Raw genomic sequence first — 18,501 nt, forward strand, 5'->3', positions numbered from 1 at the left:
CCAGTTAGTCAGAAAGTTCTGTGGATTCTATTTCCCTTATTAATTCTTAAAATCGTCTCAACTGCTATTGCCTTGGTTTAGGTTTTCATCACCTAGTGCCTTCAGTTTTGTCTATCTGCTTCCAAAATTGCCTTCTTCAAATGTATCTTGCACGTTGTGTTTTAGTGATCTTCTTAAGACTCAAGCTTAATCAGGAAACTGTCTGTCTATTCGAAGGTCCCTATCAGCTTAGAATTGCTTTTAGGTTAAAGTCTCAAACTGCTGATATTCAGCATGGAAAGCTCAACTTTTCCCTCAATATCACAAATGAGTACACTCTTACTGCAGCTTTTTTTTTTTTTTTTTTTTTTTAATTTGCTTCAAGGTCCTATGGTGTTTAGTTCTCCAGTGCCTTTGTACATGCACTCCCCTCTCCCTGGAGTGTCCTTCCCTGCCTGCTTCGCCTACTTTGCTGGTTGCCCTTCATGACTCAAGTTTTTGTAACCTCTATTTGTGTTCCCATAGTACATGATGCTTTTTCGTGATGACTACTTTATATGCTATCTCACTGTACGTATTTCTTCCAAAACAGGGACTAAATTCTTCACCCATCTACTCCATTGCCTAGCACCATCCTTGTTTGTGATTTAGTCCCTACTTGGAGTATTGGGGGGTGTGTGTGTGTATTGGTGTACGAGCCTGCTTGCTCAAATGGAGAGCGTGAATCCGAATCTCTGCTGGGCACTCAGCGCAGTGGGCACGCGAAAGCTTTAACTCAGGCTTTTCGCACGATCACCACCGCTATTGACGAGCATTCACGCACCTGTGACGGCCGCAGCACCCCAGACTGTGCAGCAGCGCCAGCACCTTTGCGCGAGCGCAGGGCGGATGAGGCGGGGCCAAGGACAACCCCCTCCAGGCGACGGCGGTCGCGCGCAGGCGCATCCGGAAAGAAAGCCTCTCGTATTCGGCCCTCTCTTTGCAACCAGCTGCAGGCGGAGCTCGCGAATAGTCATTTCCGCGAAGCCGCCGCTTGCTTTGTGGAGTGCAACATGGAGACGACTAGTGGAGCTGGTGAGCCGGTGAGTCGCTGCTCTGGGGTCGGGTGAGTGGGGAAGTCGAGCCGGGTCGAGCTTTGAACACCGTCTCTCCCCCTTGTTCCCTTCCCAGGTTGCCGGGGAACTGGTGTCTGTGGCACATGCTCTTTCTCTCCCAGCCGAGTCTTATGGCAATGATGTGAGTATGACTCACCCCCAGCTCTCTCTCACTCAGCTAGACTGCTATGTCTGCAGGGCCTGCCACGAAATTGTAATCCCCTGATACCCTCTGTGAACCCACTCCATGCCCGCCAGAAACCGCGCTTTTTCATTCATTCTAACCTTTATGGTCCTCAAACCCAGGACAAATGCCGGTGGAAGTAGTTCCCAAACTTTGCTGAACTAGAACCACCTGAGAAGCTTTTATACCTTCCATTGTCCAGGTCGCAGTCTATACCGAGTAAATAAAAATATCGGGGGGGGGGCAGTGAGAGTCAGAAATTAGTATTTTTTTAAAGTGAGTGATTTCATTATGCAGTAAAGTGGCACCAAATTATGGTATGTCTTGTTTAGATTCTTAAGAAGAAAGCATATGATATTTTTGAGGTACAAGACACAAGGACATGAGAAATAGTAACACTCAAATAAAAATATGATTGATGTTTGTTAGATTAGGGTGTAAGATCCAAAGGAGTTTAGCCGAAGAAGAAACCCCTAAGAACTGAGACAGTAGAGGAAGACTTCACTGAGAAAGTGAATCTCTAACTGGATCCTCAGAGTATAGATGGACAAAAGACATGGTGTAAGGCATGGAGGTAAAAATGCAAATGACTTTGCTGGGGTCAGTGAAGTAGATCCACGTAGCTGGAGTGGGAGGTTTTAATGGAACAGGTGGTAGGTATTTGGTAAGGCTTATTTATAATCTAGCCTGCTTCACAATACTGATTCAATTTTAAGTGTTATGGATGGGAAATTGACTATCTTATAAACAAATGATGATTATAACATGTTATACTATCAAAAGTGAAGGGTATTTCACTTCCATTATCTTTGTTCTCCCAGCAACTCATTGATATATGTGACTATATTTTATCAGTTTTACAGTGGCTTAATTCAGTCCTGAGAAGGCAATCTGTCTACTGCTTTATGTAGTCTCCTACACTTTCACTAGCTGCTGGACAAAGAGCCAGTGGCTTATGCTGTTGACTAGACTGTAGGCAGCTCCTTTTGGTGGGTAGTTTCCTTCATAAGGACAAAAGTTTTCTATTTTCCAAACCCATTAGTCCAGTTTTTATCCTTTGACAGTAACACCAAGTTTGGTAGTGTTATGGACGTTACCTAGACCTCCACAGAATTCCTCAATTTGTTCTCTAGTAGCAGGATTGGGAGATTCTGACCTGGCATTCTTCACTCCTTTGCAGCCTGATATTGAGATGGCTTGGGCCATGAAAGCAATGCAGCATGCTGAAGTCTACTACAAGGTGACTTGTCTGTCTTCATTATTAAGCAAAATTAAGCATGTAATGGTAGGGATGGTTCTTTGCTAATCACTATTCTCAGCAAGTTAAGCATATGTATTTTGGAGATAATTTTTATTACTGTAAGATTTTACCCACAGAGAACGAGGGGGTGGAAGTGAATTTTGTTTTGACAAAGAGGAGTTGTACTTCTTTGCCCAGTGTTCTGCTGCTAACTGGCAAAATGATTCCATAGTGGGCAATTAATAAATGTTTGATGACTGAATGAACAATTAATTCACATAGGGCAATAGCCAGGCAGTACTAGGACCAAAAGGGTTTGAACTGGTGGCAGGGATTGTAGTATATTATGGCCCTTGAAAACTGTGTCATGATTTCATCTGGGACCTCTTCTGTCTGTACTTCCTAATAACTCTTCTGCCCTTAGAACCATAAATATTTTCTGGGGAAGGGGGGATAGAAGTGTTGTAAATTAGAGACCAGTATCTGTGTGTTGTCTTGTGTCTGGCAGCTGATTTCATCAGTTGACCCACAGTTACTGAAACTCACCAAAGTGGATGACCAAATCTATTCAGAGTTTCGGGAAAATTTTGAGAAACTCAGGATAGATGTGTTGGATCCAGAAGAGCTCAAATCAGAATCGGCTAAAGAGGTAAGAATTCTCTCAAATATTGCCAAGCATCTGACCAACAATTATTGATTATGGAAATATTTTTAGGGGCACCTGGGTGGCTCAGTTGTTAAGCATCTGCCTTTGGCTCGGGTCATGATCTCAGGGTCCTGGGATCAAGCCCCTCATCGGGCTCCCTGCTCCGCGGGAAGCCTGCTTCTCCCTCTCCCACTCCCCCTGCTTGTGTTCCCTCTCTTGCTGTCTCTGTCTCTGTCAAATAAATAAATAAAATCTTAAAAAATTTTTTTTATATAATTAAACTTTTTTCAGTGTGTTTTAAGGAAATATGTAAAGAACCAGGGCTTTTATGTAGTTATAATCAACTAATAAGTAAGTTATGTTATGAAATAAATATTTTTCTGGTTTATGAGTTTATGTTCATGGGATCTGTTTTTTCTTTTTTTTGACTTGGACATTTCATCCCTTCCTACCCAGCCCTTTCAGGGAAGAAGGAGCAAATTTTCTTATGTTAGTAGTTTAGCTTGGATGGAGAATAGGCAAATTGGAAAAAAAAAAAAAAGGTTTGGATAGAGAACTGGCAAATAGGATACAGGGAGGTGTTTGAATTCTCCGGATTTAGGTTCACATTATCATGGGCCATGGATAAGAGGAGAACTTAGGTTTCCCATTGCTTACCTGATTATCCTACTTTTACAGTGTGCTAAAAACTCTTATAGCAGGGAAAATATTTCCGAGAGTAGGTCCTTGGTTTACCATATATGTAAACTTTTAACATTGTTACTTGGTTTATGATGTATGTAAACTTTTAACATTGTTACTTGGTTTATGATGTATGTAAACTTTTAACATGGTTACTGTTGACTGTTAACTAAATTACTGATCTTTGGAAAAGTACCTCTAGCAATGGACTTCTTTCTTAAAATTTAACTGTGACTTTGTGACCACATTCCTGCTGCCTTTGTCTCATTTGTGCTTCAGTGGGGGTGAATAACTATTTTGGGCTGAGTTAACCAATAACATAAAAGCAAAAGCAAATACATTTAAGAAATCCAATTTTAATTCTGCAGTCGAGGATTTAAATATTTTGTCAAGGTAAAATATTGTTCGTGTTGGGAAATACCAGTCTAAAGACAATAGATAGCATGGAAACTCAATGCTAGTAAAAGTCGAAATCAACTCAGTCCTAGTCTCTTTCACTATGGGAGTTTTCCTTACTGAGGAAGTGGAATCCCTTCTCCTGGCCTGACTTCACCAGCCTCCTGCATTTGTCAGCCAAGGCATCTTTTTTGCCTTTATAGAAGTGGAGGCCATTCTGCTTGAAGTTTGACGGGATTGTGGAAGACTTCAACTATGGTACTTTGCTGCGACTGGATTGTTCCCAGGGCTACACTGAGGAAAACACCATCTTTGGTGAGATTCTTGCCTCTGGAATGGTTTCTGTATAAGAAGAGTGAGGGATCTGGTTTTACGGATGGATTAGTGACCTGAATAGTTTGGGGGTCATTTTATTTGTTACATATTTAAAGATCATGTTACTGTTTGTTGAGTAACTGTGGGATAAGCTGGTTAAGTATTTTCAGCCTCATTTAACAAGATTAGAATTCCACATCTCTGAAGTTTATGACTGTACTGGAATGCTTTGACTGTTAGTTCAGTTTTCTGTAAGTTTAGAGAAGTAACTGTGACTAGGACAATGATCAATTCTATTCACCTTTCAGCCCCCAGGATACAATTTTTTGCCATTGAAATTGCTCGGAACCGGGAAGGCTATAACAAAGCAGTTTACACCAGTGTTCATGACGAAGAAGAGAAAGAAGGCAACCATGAAAGAGAGGAAGGAACTGACAGTGGAGGGGCAGAAGAGAAAGGAGCCAACAGAGAAAGAGAAAAAGCAAAAACCAATAAAGGAGCAGAAAAAGAGAAAGGAGCCAACAAAGAAATCAGCAAGAGTGGTGAAACAGCTCTGTAAGGTAGACAAGGAACCGCACTCTGGAAGCTGTGACTCAACTAAGTCTATAGATACTGTGATGCTACTTGCACGGACTCCTGTGGTTAAATGTATGTCCTTGTGCAATTGAAACACATACAGAAGGACATTCTTTCTAGCCTAATCATCAGGAGCTACTCCGGTTGTTCTCTTGTATGAGCCAGCTTAAAGACTATTAGTGGGGTCTTAGTTGAGCATTTCTTGGTATAGTGTTTCTTGGTTCTCACCACTGGTCAAATAAGAAATTTTATGAATAAATTTCTTTTGGTTCTTAGGACTATATCTGTAATTGACTTTTAAAAGATATTTCAAATTATTTGACACTTCAGGTTTTTTTCAGGTATGTAATCTCTCTGTCATGTCTTAATATAAAGTGATTTATGCCTGTTTTTAAATGCTTATCATTGTTTCCTGCGGTGAAGTTTCCTCAAGCCTGTTAAGTTGTATATGGTTTGGGGATTAGAAGTTCCTATGTAACAATTAATTCCTGCTATTTGAGTAAGTATAGCTTTCTGATTTTCTTTGATATATGTGGCAAAATATTTGATGAATACTCTGTGGAGATAAGAGCTGGGGCCTGAACCTGTCAGACCAGTGAATGCAGCCCAGTTCACATTAGAAGAGCAGGGCACTGGACCTGCTTCAGGATCTGCTTCTCTTCTGGTACTGAAGTTGTTACCTGAAAGCTAGCAGAGATTAATAAGTATAAAGCCTGGTAGAGTGACTTCCCTTTTATAATGCTATGGACAATAGCATACATTTACATAGTAACATAAAATGAACATTTTTAAATGATATTTCGTCAGACTCCACAAATACACCTGTTGATTTTATATAGATGGAGGGGTTTCTTCTCATCTAATGACTTTTAGGAATGCATGTTTCAGTTATCTTTACATATGTATAAAGGTTTGTGCATGTCCCCATAAACTCCCTGACCTTGATTGCTAAAACTAGTTAGAGGAAGCCACAATGTTTATAGTGCATACAGTAAATACTCTGAAAACTCTAACCACAGCATGATCATTCAAGAAAAGATTTATCAGAGCAGAGAAGGGGGAGAAATGAGGTTTTTTTCCCCCTCGTGGACACAGAATAAAAATAAAAGTTAAACTTAACTGATGAATTCTTTTCTAGGCAAGAGCTGAACTAGAGATACATACAGCTAACAACAACAACTGTACACAAAGCTAGGTTTCTCTATGGATTCTTTTTAGCCAGTTCTTAAAAATATTTAAAACATTTGTTAGACTTTTCATTTTACAAAAAATATGCTTTTAAACGGGTAGGGGAGTGTTAAATACTTCATACTAGACAGACTCTTAAAAATCAAAAACTTCCTTTACTGTACTGACTTTGTCTAGTTCATACGTTCTTAAATATCCATGAACATGTGTCCATACGCATTGCCTGAGGGACTGGGGAAGAATAAAGATTACTGGCTGCATACGATTCTGCCTGTGGTGGCCTTTTCCAGGTTACTCACAAGCAAGAAAACTGGTTTAATTACTTCTTTCTGATTTTGTGGAGAGTAAGAAATAAACCATTAAAAGACTACTTTAAAGCAAGAGGCATCTCTGTCCAAGAACTAGGAAATACAAACTGGGCAAAGGGAGGAGAATAAGAAACGGAACACTTCAGCAACATTGTAAGGCCAGGAAACCAAGACAGTATCCAAGGTCAAAGGGGAGAGTGGGCAGATTTCTTAAGATGGCCTCATGATTTCCACCTCTGGCATACATGCTCTGTATAATTCCCTCCTGTTGGTATGGCCAAGCCTTGTGAATACGAGGGGATTTCATTCCTTCATTTAAGTTACTAACCATTTAATTTTGAGTTAATCAAAGGGACATTATCCTGGGTGGGTCTGGCCTAATCAGGTGAGTCCTTAAGTGAGACAAGCAGCTGCAGATGTTCACCTGTTGGCCTTAAAGAAGCAAAAAGCTGTGTTGTGAGACAAGGGGGCCATGTGGCAAGGACCTGAGGGTAGCCTCTGCGAGCTGAGAATGCTCTCGGGCTGACAGCCAGCAAAAAAATGGGGATTTCACTCTATAGTTGGAAGGAACTAAATTCTACCAACAACCAGTGAACCTGGAAGAGGACTTAAAGTCTCAGACGAGCTTGCAGTCCTGGCTGATACCATGCTTTTGGTCCTGTGAGACCCTGAGTAGAGGACCCAGTTAAGCTGTATCTGGACTCTTGATCCACAGGACTGTGAGATAGTTATGGGTATTGTGTTAAGCTACTAATTATGTGGTAATTTGTTATGGAGCAGTAGAAAATTGTTACAGACTCTGGGACTGGAAGTGGAGTGCTGCTGTATCAAGTGCCTAAAATGTGGGAGTGGTTTTGGAATCAGGCCGTGGGTGAAGACTGGAAGAATTTTGAGGAGCATGATAGGGAAAGCCTAAATTGCCTTAAACAGGCTGTCAGTAGTAATATGGACTTGAAGGATGCTGTAGGCGGGGGCTCAAAAGGAAGTAAGGAACATGCTGTTGGAAACTAGAAGAAAGGGAATCCTCCTTAGGAGGTGGTAGCATTGTGGTTAGAGGCCCGGACATTTGGGATTTGAGGCTTTGCTCTGAATTATTTGGGAGATGTTATCAAGCCAGGCTTGACATAGTGTGTAAACATCTATGATTTATTCAGAATATGGTGCCATTCCAGTTATTTACCTCCATGACAACTTTTGGAGGCAGGGAAAGGGCACAGACTAATTTTGGCATTTACAGAAGGGAAAATTGCAGTCATTTTAAAGTTTTAGGCCACTGAATTTGTGGTAATTTGTTACAACAGCAATAGGAAACTAATAAAGAAGGCATACTGAGCCCTGCTTCAAAAGTAGAGACATTCACTGCACTGTCATTATTTTGAAACTATAGTTGAAACGAAGATGTTGGACCAGATGATTGAGACATGAACTGCACCCAAAGCAAGCTTCAGTGATTCTAAACCATTTTGAACTTACTCTTCTAAGCAATTCCTGTAGCTGAGTCTGTGTGTGTGAGGTGCCATTAATATAATTGGGAATTCTTGAATTTGCTTAATGGTAACGATACAGTGCTTAGTAATGAGTATGTGCTCATTTGAAGCTTACATATATATATTAATAAAACTCAACAGTAATCATCAATTGTTTGGACCTTAGACAAAATATTTTTCTGGAGAGGTGTATTTTATCACTGATGTTGTTTAAAATTTCCAGAGCATGGTGATAATTCAAACAGACCAGATTTTTGTTGGTTTTATTGCTGTTTTTAAATTTTCTACAGATAATACAACTCTTTTTTGCTTGCACACAATGTGAATGATTCTCACTATCCCACCTTGGTACACCACAATTACTTTCATACATATTTTTATTCAGATAGTCAATATCTTAGGGGCACCTGGGTGGCTTAGTCTGTTAAGCGTCTGCTTTTGGCAGGGTCCTGGGATCGAGCCCCGCATCAGGCTCCCTGCTCAGCGGGGAGTCTGCTTCTCCCCCTCCTTCCTGCTGTGCTCTCTCTTGCTATTTCTGTCGCTCTCAAATAAATAAAATATCTAAAAAAATAGTCAATATCTTAATAGATGATTCAAAATTAAGGCATGTATGTATGTTTTGTGAGTGGCCATTTTCCCATGCCTACATGTTTTTATCTCTAGAATTAATAGAAGCTTTACAGATGTCAGCATGATGTTGGTCTCCTGAACTGTACTACTTTCACATGATGACCATTTATATGACTGGCTAGCTTTAAATTTTCCCTACTCAGGCTTTCTCTGATTTCCTCAATATAAACTGCATTTTCAGGGCACCTGGGTGGCTCAGTCGGTTAAGTGGCTGACTTGAGTTCCAACAGGTTATGATCTCAGGGTCCTGGGATTGAGCCCCAAGTCGGGATCTGCACTCAGTGGGGAGTCCGCTTGGGGATTCTCTCTCTCCCTCTGCCCTTCCCCACACTTACACACACACTCTCTCTAAAATAAATAAATCTTTAAAATATATATATGTATATAATATTTATTGCATTTTAAGTCAGTATATTTTCATTTTATAAAAATTGAGATTGAATTGGGGCACCTAGCCGACTCAGTCAGTGGAGCATGCAACTTTTGATCTCACAGCTGTGAGTTCAAGCCCCACATTGGGTGTAAAGCTTACTTAAAAAAAATTGATATTGAATCATAAAGTAATTTGCCCTCCATCACCTAAGTGGTGGTATTGGGATTCAGATCCATATCTTTTGGTTGTGAATCTTATTGTTTTCCCAAAATCCCACTCTAGATTCAGCTTCTTTCTAGAATAGAGACAAATAATTTGAGTAAGGAATCAAAGTATTTAATAATCAAAGGTAAGAGCATTCTAGTGTGGAGTGATGTACTGAGCTAGTTTAAGCTCCTCAAATATTTGTAATTTCTCTGCCTTTTTCCTTCTTATCTCTGCAAGAGATTCCTTGTTGCATGTGCAACTCAGACTTGTTTAAAAAGCATTACAGTATAATCATTATAGTGTACCACTGTAATGTTCAGTTTCAAAATTACATTTAAATTTAAATTTAATTTAATTTAATTTCTTCACCTTTCTTATGAACTGAGATTTGGCTGATACATTTCCCTCAAGTGTTTTGCAGGTGTTTTTTTTTTTTTTTTTTTTTTTTTTTAAGGTTTTACTTTGTCTTTCTGAAATTCATACAAGTTTTTCAGGATAAATCACTGGAAGTTCTAATAGATACTACTCATTGGTCTTTACATTGAAAAGAGCATAAGGGAAATAAAAAATGCCTTAACTTAGAGAAGAATAGGCTTTTGCAACTAGAAGGTATCTCAGAAGTCTAACTCAAAAATTTTATTTTTTCTGGTGAAAAAACAAGGCATTAAATGATGTGCTTTGCCCAGTTGAAAATCCTCTATGTATGTAAAAAATTGTTTATTAATTTACTTACTGTCCTTCCTTTTGTGCTAAGAACACCCACCAAGACATCATTCCATAAGGTTCCCTTTGTCCTAGATATACCCTGCACAGGATGCTTTCCTCTAGAAAACAGTTTTAAAATATTCACCATGCTTCTCCATAATTTAGGATTCTTCTGATATCCTTTCTGTTTACACTAATATTTGGCCAAACTTATGCAATTCTGAGAATTTGGATGATGTTTAAAATCAAAATCATAATAATTTAAAATTTCCAAGTTTTTGGCTTTTTATTAAAGAAAACAAGGCTTCTAAAAAGTTGGTCAATCTTTTTTTTTTCCAGCTTCCAGTAGTTTATTTTTTTTTTAATTTTTAGTATGTTATGTTAATCACCATACATTACATCATTAGTTTTTGGTGTAGTGTTCCATGATTCATTGTTTGCGTATAATCTTAAAATCATTTTTCTTCCACAAAGTTACTAAGGCCTACATGCTATCATTTGGTTTGGGGAAGATAAACAAGGGAATTCTTTCTGCCTCCAGCCCCTGTAATTGTAATAAGTTGATTGTAATAAGTTGATTGCCTCTTCATCCTGTATGAAATCAAGAACTCTAAGGACTCTTGCTTACCTGCCAATCTCACATCTTAAATTATCTTTTTTATTATGAACATTTTAAACATACACAAAAGTAGAAATAATAGTATAATGAACCCCTAAATATCTGTTACCCAGATTAGTTATCAACATTTTGCCACATTTGTTTTATTTATCCTTTTTTCTTTATCGAAGCATTTTAAAACAAATCTCAGACATCATATTATTTTACTCCTATATATTTCGTTGTGCATCTTTAAAAAATGGACATTTTCTAACATAATTGCAATAATAAATAATATTTTTAACTGATATTCAGTTATATAGCAAAACTTAAAAGTGCATACTACAAATGATACTCAGGAAATAGTCCTTTAGAGTATATTTAAGGAATAGGTTGACTGAAATATGCCTAGGAGGATATATGTGTGTACCAGAAAATTGGTAGATGAGGTTGAAAATATGTATTTGATTCACTGTGGGCACTAATAATGAGCCCTAGGTACTGAGCTAGATGTCTTACATCTTATCCCTAACATATAGGCATTATTAACCCCATTTTACACATGAGGAAATTTAGACTTGAAGAGATTTTGAGTCCCAAGTTAAGGATTTTAGATTTAATTTAGCAAGTAGTGGCTAGATATTGGAAGTTTATTTTAATTTCTGGGTAGTCATATGATGAAAACTGCTCAAGGAAGATTAAACAATGTGCAATATTGAGTAAATATTAAGTACTTATTCTGGATTGATTGGTTCAACCTAATCCTTGCATTTTGTGATTAAAAAACAAATCTGTGCTCCTTTAAGACATGGAAATCAGAACCTACAAAGAATAAATGTTTAATAACTCATTACGTACTGCCAACATTGCCCAGGAAGGGAAAACCCCATGAAGGATTGTTTATTAATTTTCACTGGCCTCTCTTAGAAATGATACACACCTTTTACTCATATCCTGTCAAATGGAATTCAGTCCCTGCCACTGAATTGCAAAAGAGGGTGGGAAATTTATTCTAGGTAAATGTCTGGAAAGATGAGGAAGAAAGAAAAAGCTTGCTCCCCCTGCTTGTGCTCTCTCTCTCTCTCTCAGTCAAATAAATAAATAAAATCTTAAAAAAAGAAAAAGAAAAAGAAAGAAAAAGTTTTTACTGACCACCTAGCCAGTCTCTGTCACAGCAGGTGAATAGTTATTCTTGTCTCCTACACGTATTCATTAATTTCAGTTTATTCACCTCTCAAGTTATAGAAAGTGATTCCCAATCTGTGACTCTGGTGCTCAGTGAATTCCGAATTGTACAGTTGACTTCTTGAGTCCATGTTCTTGGACATTGTGCCAATATGGTCTGAAATAAGCTTCTTTATGGACTCTTCATTATTTCTTTTACATGATTAAAATGGCCTGTTTTGGAATAAAAACATGTCACTCACTATTGTGTTTTAAATTTAGACAATATAATCTACTTTTTATTTTATTTTATTATTACTTTTTAAAATATTATTTTAAGTAGGCTTCATGCCCAGCGTGGAGCCCAGCATGGGGCTTGAACTCACCACCCTGAGATCAAGACCTAAGCTGATATCAAAAAAAAAAAAAAAAAAAAAAAGAGTCAGACGCTTAACTGACTGAGCAACCCAGGCGCCTCTACTTATTTATTTTTAATTAAAAAGAAATCCATCCATTCTGGGCACAGAGAGGCTGTTAATTTCCTTATAATCTGCAATAAATTTAGGACTTTAAACCTGGTGTAGGTTAGATGAGCAAATCACAGAAGTGACAGTTTGGTTTAGATTTTAGGTAAGGAAGTGTTTATATGTCAGATGATAAACATTACAAATTCACACGGAATGGACTTGAGCCTCAGCTTTGAAATCTGGTACTCTTAAATTTAATCTGTTCTAAATTAGTCCAGCACAGTATAAGAGAGAGAGAATGGATTAATATGTGTAATTATTATAGAATTATTTGAATTGCATATGATAAAAAGAAATAGCTTCCTTTCTTCATGAAAATGTTCCATCATTACCAAAAAAGTTATAATTTATTCAAACAAGTTTGAAATATTTCATCTAATCTTGGAGCTCATTTTATCATCCACTTATTTATTTGTTCGTTTGTTCATGTGTTTATTTTTGTCTTTATCATGACTTAAAGGATAATCATTCTCTTCAAGATCCCTGCCACTTTCACCTCTGACTCCGTTCTCCTGCTTCTACCTTCTACCTTCAGCCTCAGTGCCTTTAGACTTGATGTTCCCTCTGCCTGGAAAGCTTTCACACAGATATTCATATGATATTCATTCACTTCTCAAAGATCTCTACTTAAATATCACCTTAATAGAGAGGTCTTCCCTGACTTCTTTATTTAAAATAACAACTCCCTTGGCACTCCCTATCCTTACTGTAATTTTCATTATAACTCATCACTGTCCCCTCCACCCCTACCCTGGAGGACAGGAACATTGTTTTGTTTGCTGTTGTTTGCCTAGCACCTAGATCAATATCTGGCTAGCATATAGTACGATCCCTTTTTAAAGAGTTTTTTTAAGTTTTTATTTAAATTCCAGTTAGTTAACATACAGTGTAATATTAGTTTCAGATGTACAATATAATGATTCCACACTTCCATACATCACCCAGTGCTCATCACAAGGGCACTCCTTAATCCCCACCACCTGTTTAACCCATTGCCCACCCACCTCCCTTCTGGTAACCATCAGTTTGTTCTCTATAGTTGAGTCTGTTTCTTGGTTTGCCCCTCTCTTTTTTTTTTCCCGCTTTGCTTATTGGCTTTGTTTCTTGAATTCCATGTATGGGTGAAATCATATATTTGCCTTTCTCTATTTCACTTAGCATAATACTCTTTAGCTCTATCCATGTCCTTGCAAATGGCAAGATCTCATTCTTTTTTATGGCTGAGTAATAGTCCATTGTATATATATACACACCACATCTTTTTTATCCATTCATCAGTTGATGGACACTGTTTCCACAATTTGCTATTGTAGGAAATGCTGCTATAAACATCAGGGTGTATGTATCCCTTTGAATTAGTATTTTTGTATTCTTTGGGTAAATACCTAGTAGTGCAATTGCTGGATCGTAGGGTAGCTCTACTTTTAATTTTTTGAGGAACCTCCCTACTGTTTTCCAATGCAGGAAAGAATATCCAATGGGAAAAATTTCTTCAACAAATACTGTTGGGAAACCTGGACAGCAACATGCAAAAGAATGAAACCGGACCATTTTCTTACAGCATAAACAAAAATAAATTCAAAATGGATTAAAGACCTAAATGAGAGACCTGAAACCATAAAAATCCTAGAGGAAAACACAGGCAGTAACCTCTTTGACATTGGCCATAGCAACTTCTTTATATGAAGATCTTAATAGTTTTGAAAAAATTAGTAAATAAAATTCCTACTATATATCAGGCATAATTCCAATACACTGGAACCATAGCTGAAACACTAAATAATCAGATTGAAGTAAGATCCAAAATTTTTCCAGTGTTATTCTACCCATCCAGACAGGGGCATGTTAGAAAAGAAAAATTATGGTCCAAATAATTCCACATTTTGAAAGGCCATCGTACACTGGGCAATAGGAGTTGAGAAGCCAACTCATGAACAAGAAAGATCCACTAGACGAATGTCTACTTTTCTACAGGTAGTTGCAGTCATAACGCTAGGTTTATCAGATCACCTTTACAAAGTGAAATATGACTATGAATAAGATTCCAGATTTATAAAAAAAAATGCCTACAGCATATAGGAGGCCTTTGACTCATATTAGTCTCCTTTTAAAAAGAATAGTGTCTCTTCCCTAACCTGTGCCTCCTCTGAATTCATATTTTTTTGGTCATAACCATTTTTTCTCTATCATTCTGGTTTAAAATTTTGGCAACTTCTCTCACTTATTCCTCTTCTCTTTTCACCTTTCACTTCTTTCTCATTCATATGGCTTCTAAATTACATCCATACTACTCTGTGGATGAGGCCACCACATTGAACAATTAACTCCAGGGGATGGCATTCACATTTTAGTCTATGTTAATGGAGTCATGCACTGCATAAGCCTGCACAACTATACACAGTGGTCCTGCATGTGGCTGAGACTTCTAGTTGCTCACTCAATATTTATTCTCCCCTTCTTTTTTAAATTTTTCATTATGTTCAGTTAGCCAACATATAGTACATCGTAAGTTTTTGTTGTAGTGTTCAACGATTCATTAGTTGTGTATAACACCTAGTGCTCATCCCAACACGTGCCCTCCTTAATACCCATCACCCGGTCACCCCATCTCCTTCTTTTTAATAGAGGACTCCAAATTTTAGCTTTACATACTGATGCTTGGATTAAAGGACTATATTTGCCAACCTCTCTTGTAGCTAAGTTTAGACATCTGACTAAGTTCTGGTTAATAGGAGGCAACCTTAAGTTTGTTTTGTGGATCTTATAGGAAAGTTGATCAAAGAAAGCTAATTCATCTGCTGGAGTCCCTTCCACTCCTTTTCTGCTTTCTGTCTTTCCTTCTTTTTATGGCCTGTAACAAGAATGTGATGAAATGGGAGACAAACCATGAGAAACTCTGGACTCTGGGAAAAAAACTAAGGGTTACAGAAGGAAGGGGGGTGGGAGATAAGGGGTAACTGGGTGATGGGTATTAAGGGGCCATGTGATATGATGAGCACTGGGTGTTATACACAACTAATGAATCACTGAACGCTATATGAAAAACTACATGTATCATATGATCTCACTGATATGAGGAATTCTTAATCTCAGGAAACAAACTGAGGGTTGCTGGAGTGGTGGGTGTGGGAGGGATGGGGTGGCTGGGTGATAGACATTGGGAGGGTATGTGCTATGGTGAGTGCTGTGAATTGTGTGAGACTGTTGAATCGCAGACCTGTACCTCTGAAACAAATAATACATTATATGTTAAAAAAGAAGAAGAAGAAGAAGATAACAGGAAGGGAAAAATGAAGGGGGGGAAATCAGAGGGGGAGATGAACCATGAGAGACTATGGACTCTGAGAAACAAACTGAGGGTTCTAGAGGGGAGGGGGTTGGGGGGATGGGTTAGCCTAGTGATGGGTATTAAAGAGGGCACGTACTGAATGGAGCACTGGGTGTTATACGCAAACAATGAATCATGGAACACTACATCAAAAACTAATGATATGGGGTGCCTGGGTGGCTCAGTTGTTAGGCATCTGCCTTCGGCTCAGGTCATGATCCCAGGGTCCTGGGATCGAGCCCCGCATCAGGCTCCCTGCTTAGCAGGGAGCCTGCTTCTCCCTCTCCTAGTGTTCCCTCTCTCACTGTGTTTCTCTCTGTCAAATAAATGAAAAATCTTAAAAAAAACCCTAATGATGTAACGTATGGTGACTAACATAACATAATAAAATAGAATAAAAAAAACTAATGATGTACTATATGTTGGCTAATTGAGATTAATAAAAAAAAGGGAAAAAAAAGCTTCAGCTTGGACTATATCTTGTACTATAAGGTGATCTTGAGGATGTAAGCAGTTATTTATTCTGCCTATAGTATCATTTGTTTCTTCTATCATGTCTTACTTCTGACTTAGCCCAATCATCATAGGACCATCAGGGACAAACAGTTTGACAAAGTTAGGATTATTGACCATTGTAAGGAGAAAGACTGCATGTCAGGGAAATCATGGAGCATTTTTACAAAGAAAAATGGAATTATTATAGGATTTGGAGGAAATAAGGAGTTTAGGTGAAATTCAAAATTAAATACAAATGAAGTCATGTCTTGTTAGCCTCAAGGTTGTGTTTAAAAGGGTCAACATCAGGTCCTGGTATGCGAAAGTCAACCGAGGGTTTTGTTTTCTTGGAAACTACAAAGGTAAGATAGATGCATAATATTTTGTTCTGAAACTCCTTATCTGAATCTCTGTACTTGGTTTGTATTTTGAAGCTGCTTTTCTGGGTCAAAGTAACTTAGATTCTCCAGGAAGAGATGGATGTTTTATTCTTTCTGATATAATTTCAAACAAAATTTCTGATGGTCTATGATTTTAGAGGACAAAGTTCCTTGGTGAGTAAGAAAGTAGTGGTCACTCAAGGAGAAGTTGTTACGAAACTTCTCAGTTTCACTGTAGCCTTGAAAAAAAAATTGTTTCTTAGTAACTTCTTTATCTGTGTCTGTTATACTAGCATGATGAATGGCAGTACAGGTTTTTATCTTCTTAGTTCAAGCTAATTTTTTTTACTTTCTCACCTCTAACCTCAATAGTAATATTACTTGGCTTTTCCTTGTAAGATACTTTATAGTTTTTAAACCATGCTTGGGTGTACCCATTATAAATTAAACTTACAAAAATAACCATCTGAAGTAGGAAACTAGAGATCAGGGAGGTTATATGATTTATCTATGGTGGCATGCTAGCAAATGACTAGGCCAGAACTCAGGTTTAATTTCTGGTTCAGATTCCTTTTAGATTCTTAAAGGCACTTCTTCCTCTCCTTAAATTTTCTCTTTGTAGGGATGCCTTTGTGGCTCAGTTGGTTAAGCGGCTACCTGGGTCCTGGAATGGAGCCCTGCGTTGGGCTCCCTGCTCAGTGGGGAGCCTGCTTCTCCCTCTCCCTCTGCTGCTCCCCCTGCTTGTGCACATGCTCTCTCTCTCTGACAAACAAATAAAATCTTAAAAAATTTTTTTCTCTTTTTGGAAAAGGATTGGTGGATTATATAACCAATAAGCTTAGATTTAGCATTACCTATCTGCATCACACATATCCATTCAAGAAATAAAAGCAAGTTTTTTTTTTTTTACTTCTTTCTTCATACAAATATATGGCATAAATTGAAAAATAGAATAATTAACTTATACATTAGTAGCAATCAGTGCCTTAAAATATATAAGAATTTCAGTAAGATACAATAAGGCTTTAAAAAGAATAATTTTAGAACAGTTGAGAGAAATTTCCAATGAAAGAAAAATATAATGTTTAAATTCAAGTGAAACTACAGTTTTTCAACACTATAAAGGTTTTATTGAAAGTGCAATATACCATTTGCTCTTATTGAAACTGTTCATTTACTAAATCTGCATGGATAATGAAAAATCTTCATGGTCTATCATCTATCTATCTATATCTATCTATCATCATCTCTATCTGCTTTTGTGGGTGCGTTGGTTATGGATGGTTAAAGTTAGTGATCAGACTTCCAACCTGATCATTCCTTTGCTTTAACTATTACCTATTCTCTCCTTCCATAAAAAAAACACACTGTATTGGGATCCTCTTTTCCTGCATCAATTCTCCATCTTTTTAAATGGATTGAAAGTTCTTTTTGTTCCAAATCACTTGTTGTTACTACTGTTACCTGGATCAGAGCATTCCCCAAGGCCAGGGAAAGCTAGAGGAAAAAGAATTGAGATTCTGGTTTGTAGAGCAAGACAGTGACTGGGAGGGCTGAAAGTAAGCATATGGATTAAGGGAGAAGCAGCCTTATGGTCCTCTAGCATTTAAGCTTTTGAATCCACTTCTGGGTCCTGGAATGGCACCTTGAATTTCTTCTTTCTCTCTTTTTCCCTCACTCCCGCCCCATTCTTTCCCCTTCCTCTTTTTCTTCCACTACTCTCAGAGTTAAGGCCATACTTTAGTCAAAAGAATATAAAGCTTGAAGTCATCAGACATAAATCTTAAACACCAGCTATATAATCCTGCACTAGAGAGTAATTTACTTGGGCGATGTTTAGCAATGTCCAGTCACTGCACCAAAAGGAGATACATCTCCTGTTCCTTTTGACATTCTTTCTCTTAGTACCAGCCCTCATTATTATGGCTTTTTAAAGGAAGTGAACTCTTCTATGCAAGGGAAAGGGAGGTGGAAGTAGAAGTCTTCGGGCTCTTGGCTTC

General features: G+C 37.9%; 1 protein-coding gene across 1 annotated transcript; it reads left to right on the plus strand.

The window, feature by feature from the left end:
• The first annotated feature begins 585 nt into the window (after positions 1-585).
• Positions 586-5,414, plus strand: PBDC1 (polysaccharide biosynthesis domain containing 1). The gene is made up of 6 exons (XM_035028781.1): positions 586-1,061; positions 1,150-1,215; positions 2,438-2,497; positions 3,006-3,146; positions 4,424-4,535; positions 4,844-5,414. The coding sequence occupies exons 1-6, from the start codon at positions 1,032-1,034 to the stop codon at positions 5,092-5,094; spliced, it is 660 nt and encodes a 219-aa protein (XP_034884672.1). The 5' UTR covers positions 586-1,031; the 3' UTR covers positions 5,095-5,414.
• Positions 5,415-18,501: the final 13,087 nt, after the last annotated feature.

Source organism: Mirounga leonina, unplaced genomic scaffold (genome assembly GCF_011800145.1).
Source record: "Mirounga leonina isolate KUSES-001 unplaced genomic scaffold, KU_Mleo_1.0 Mir_204, whole genome shotgun sequence".
Lineage (NCBI taxonomy): Eukaryota > Metazoa > Chordata > Mammalia > Carnivora > Phocidae > Mirounga > Mirounga leonina.

Coding starts and splice junctions, on each gene's coding strand:
- PBDC1 (XM_035028781.1), top strand. CDS start 1,032: ATGGAGACGACTAGTGGAGCTGGTGAGCCG. Junction 2,498..3,005: donor ATGCTGAAGTCTACTACAAG/GTGACTTGTCTG, acceptor TGTGTCTGGCAG/CTGATTTCATCAGTTGACCC. Junction 3,147..4,423: donor AATCAGAATCGGCTAAAGAG/GTAAGAATTCTC, acceptor TTGCCTTTATAG/AAGTGGAGGCCATTCTGCTT.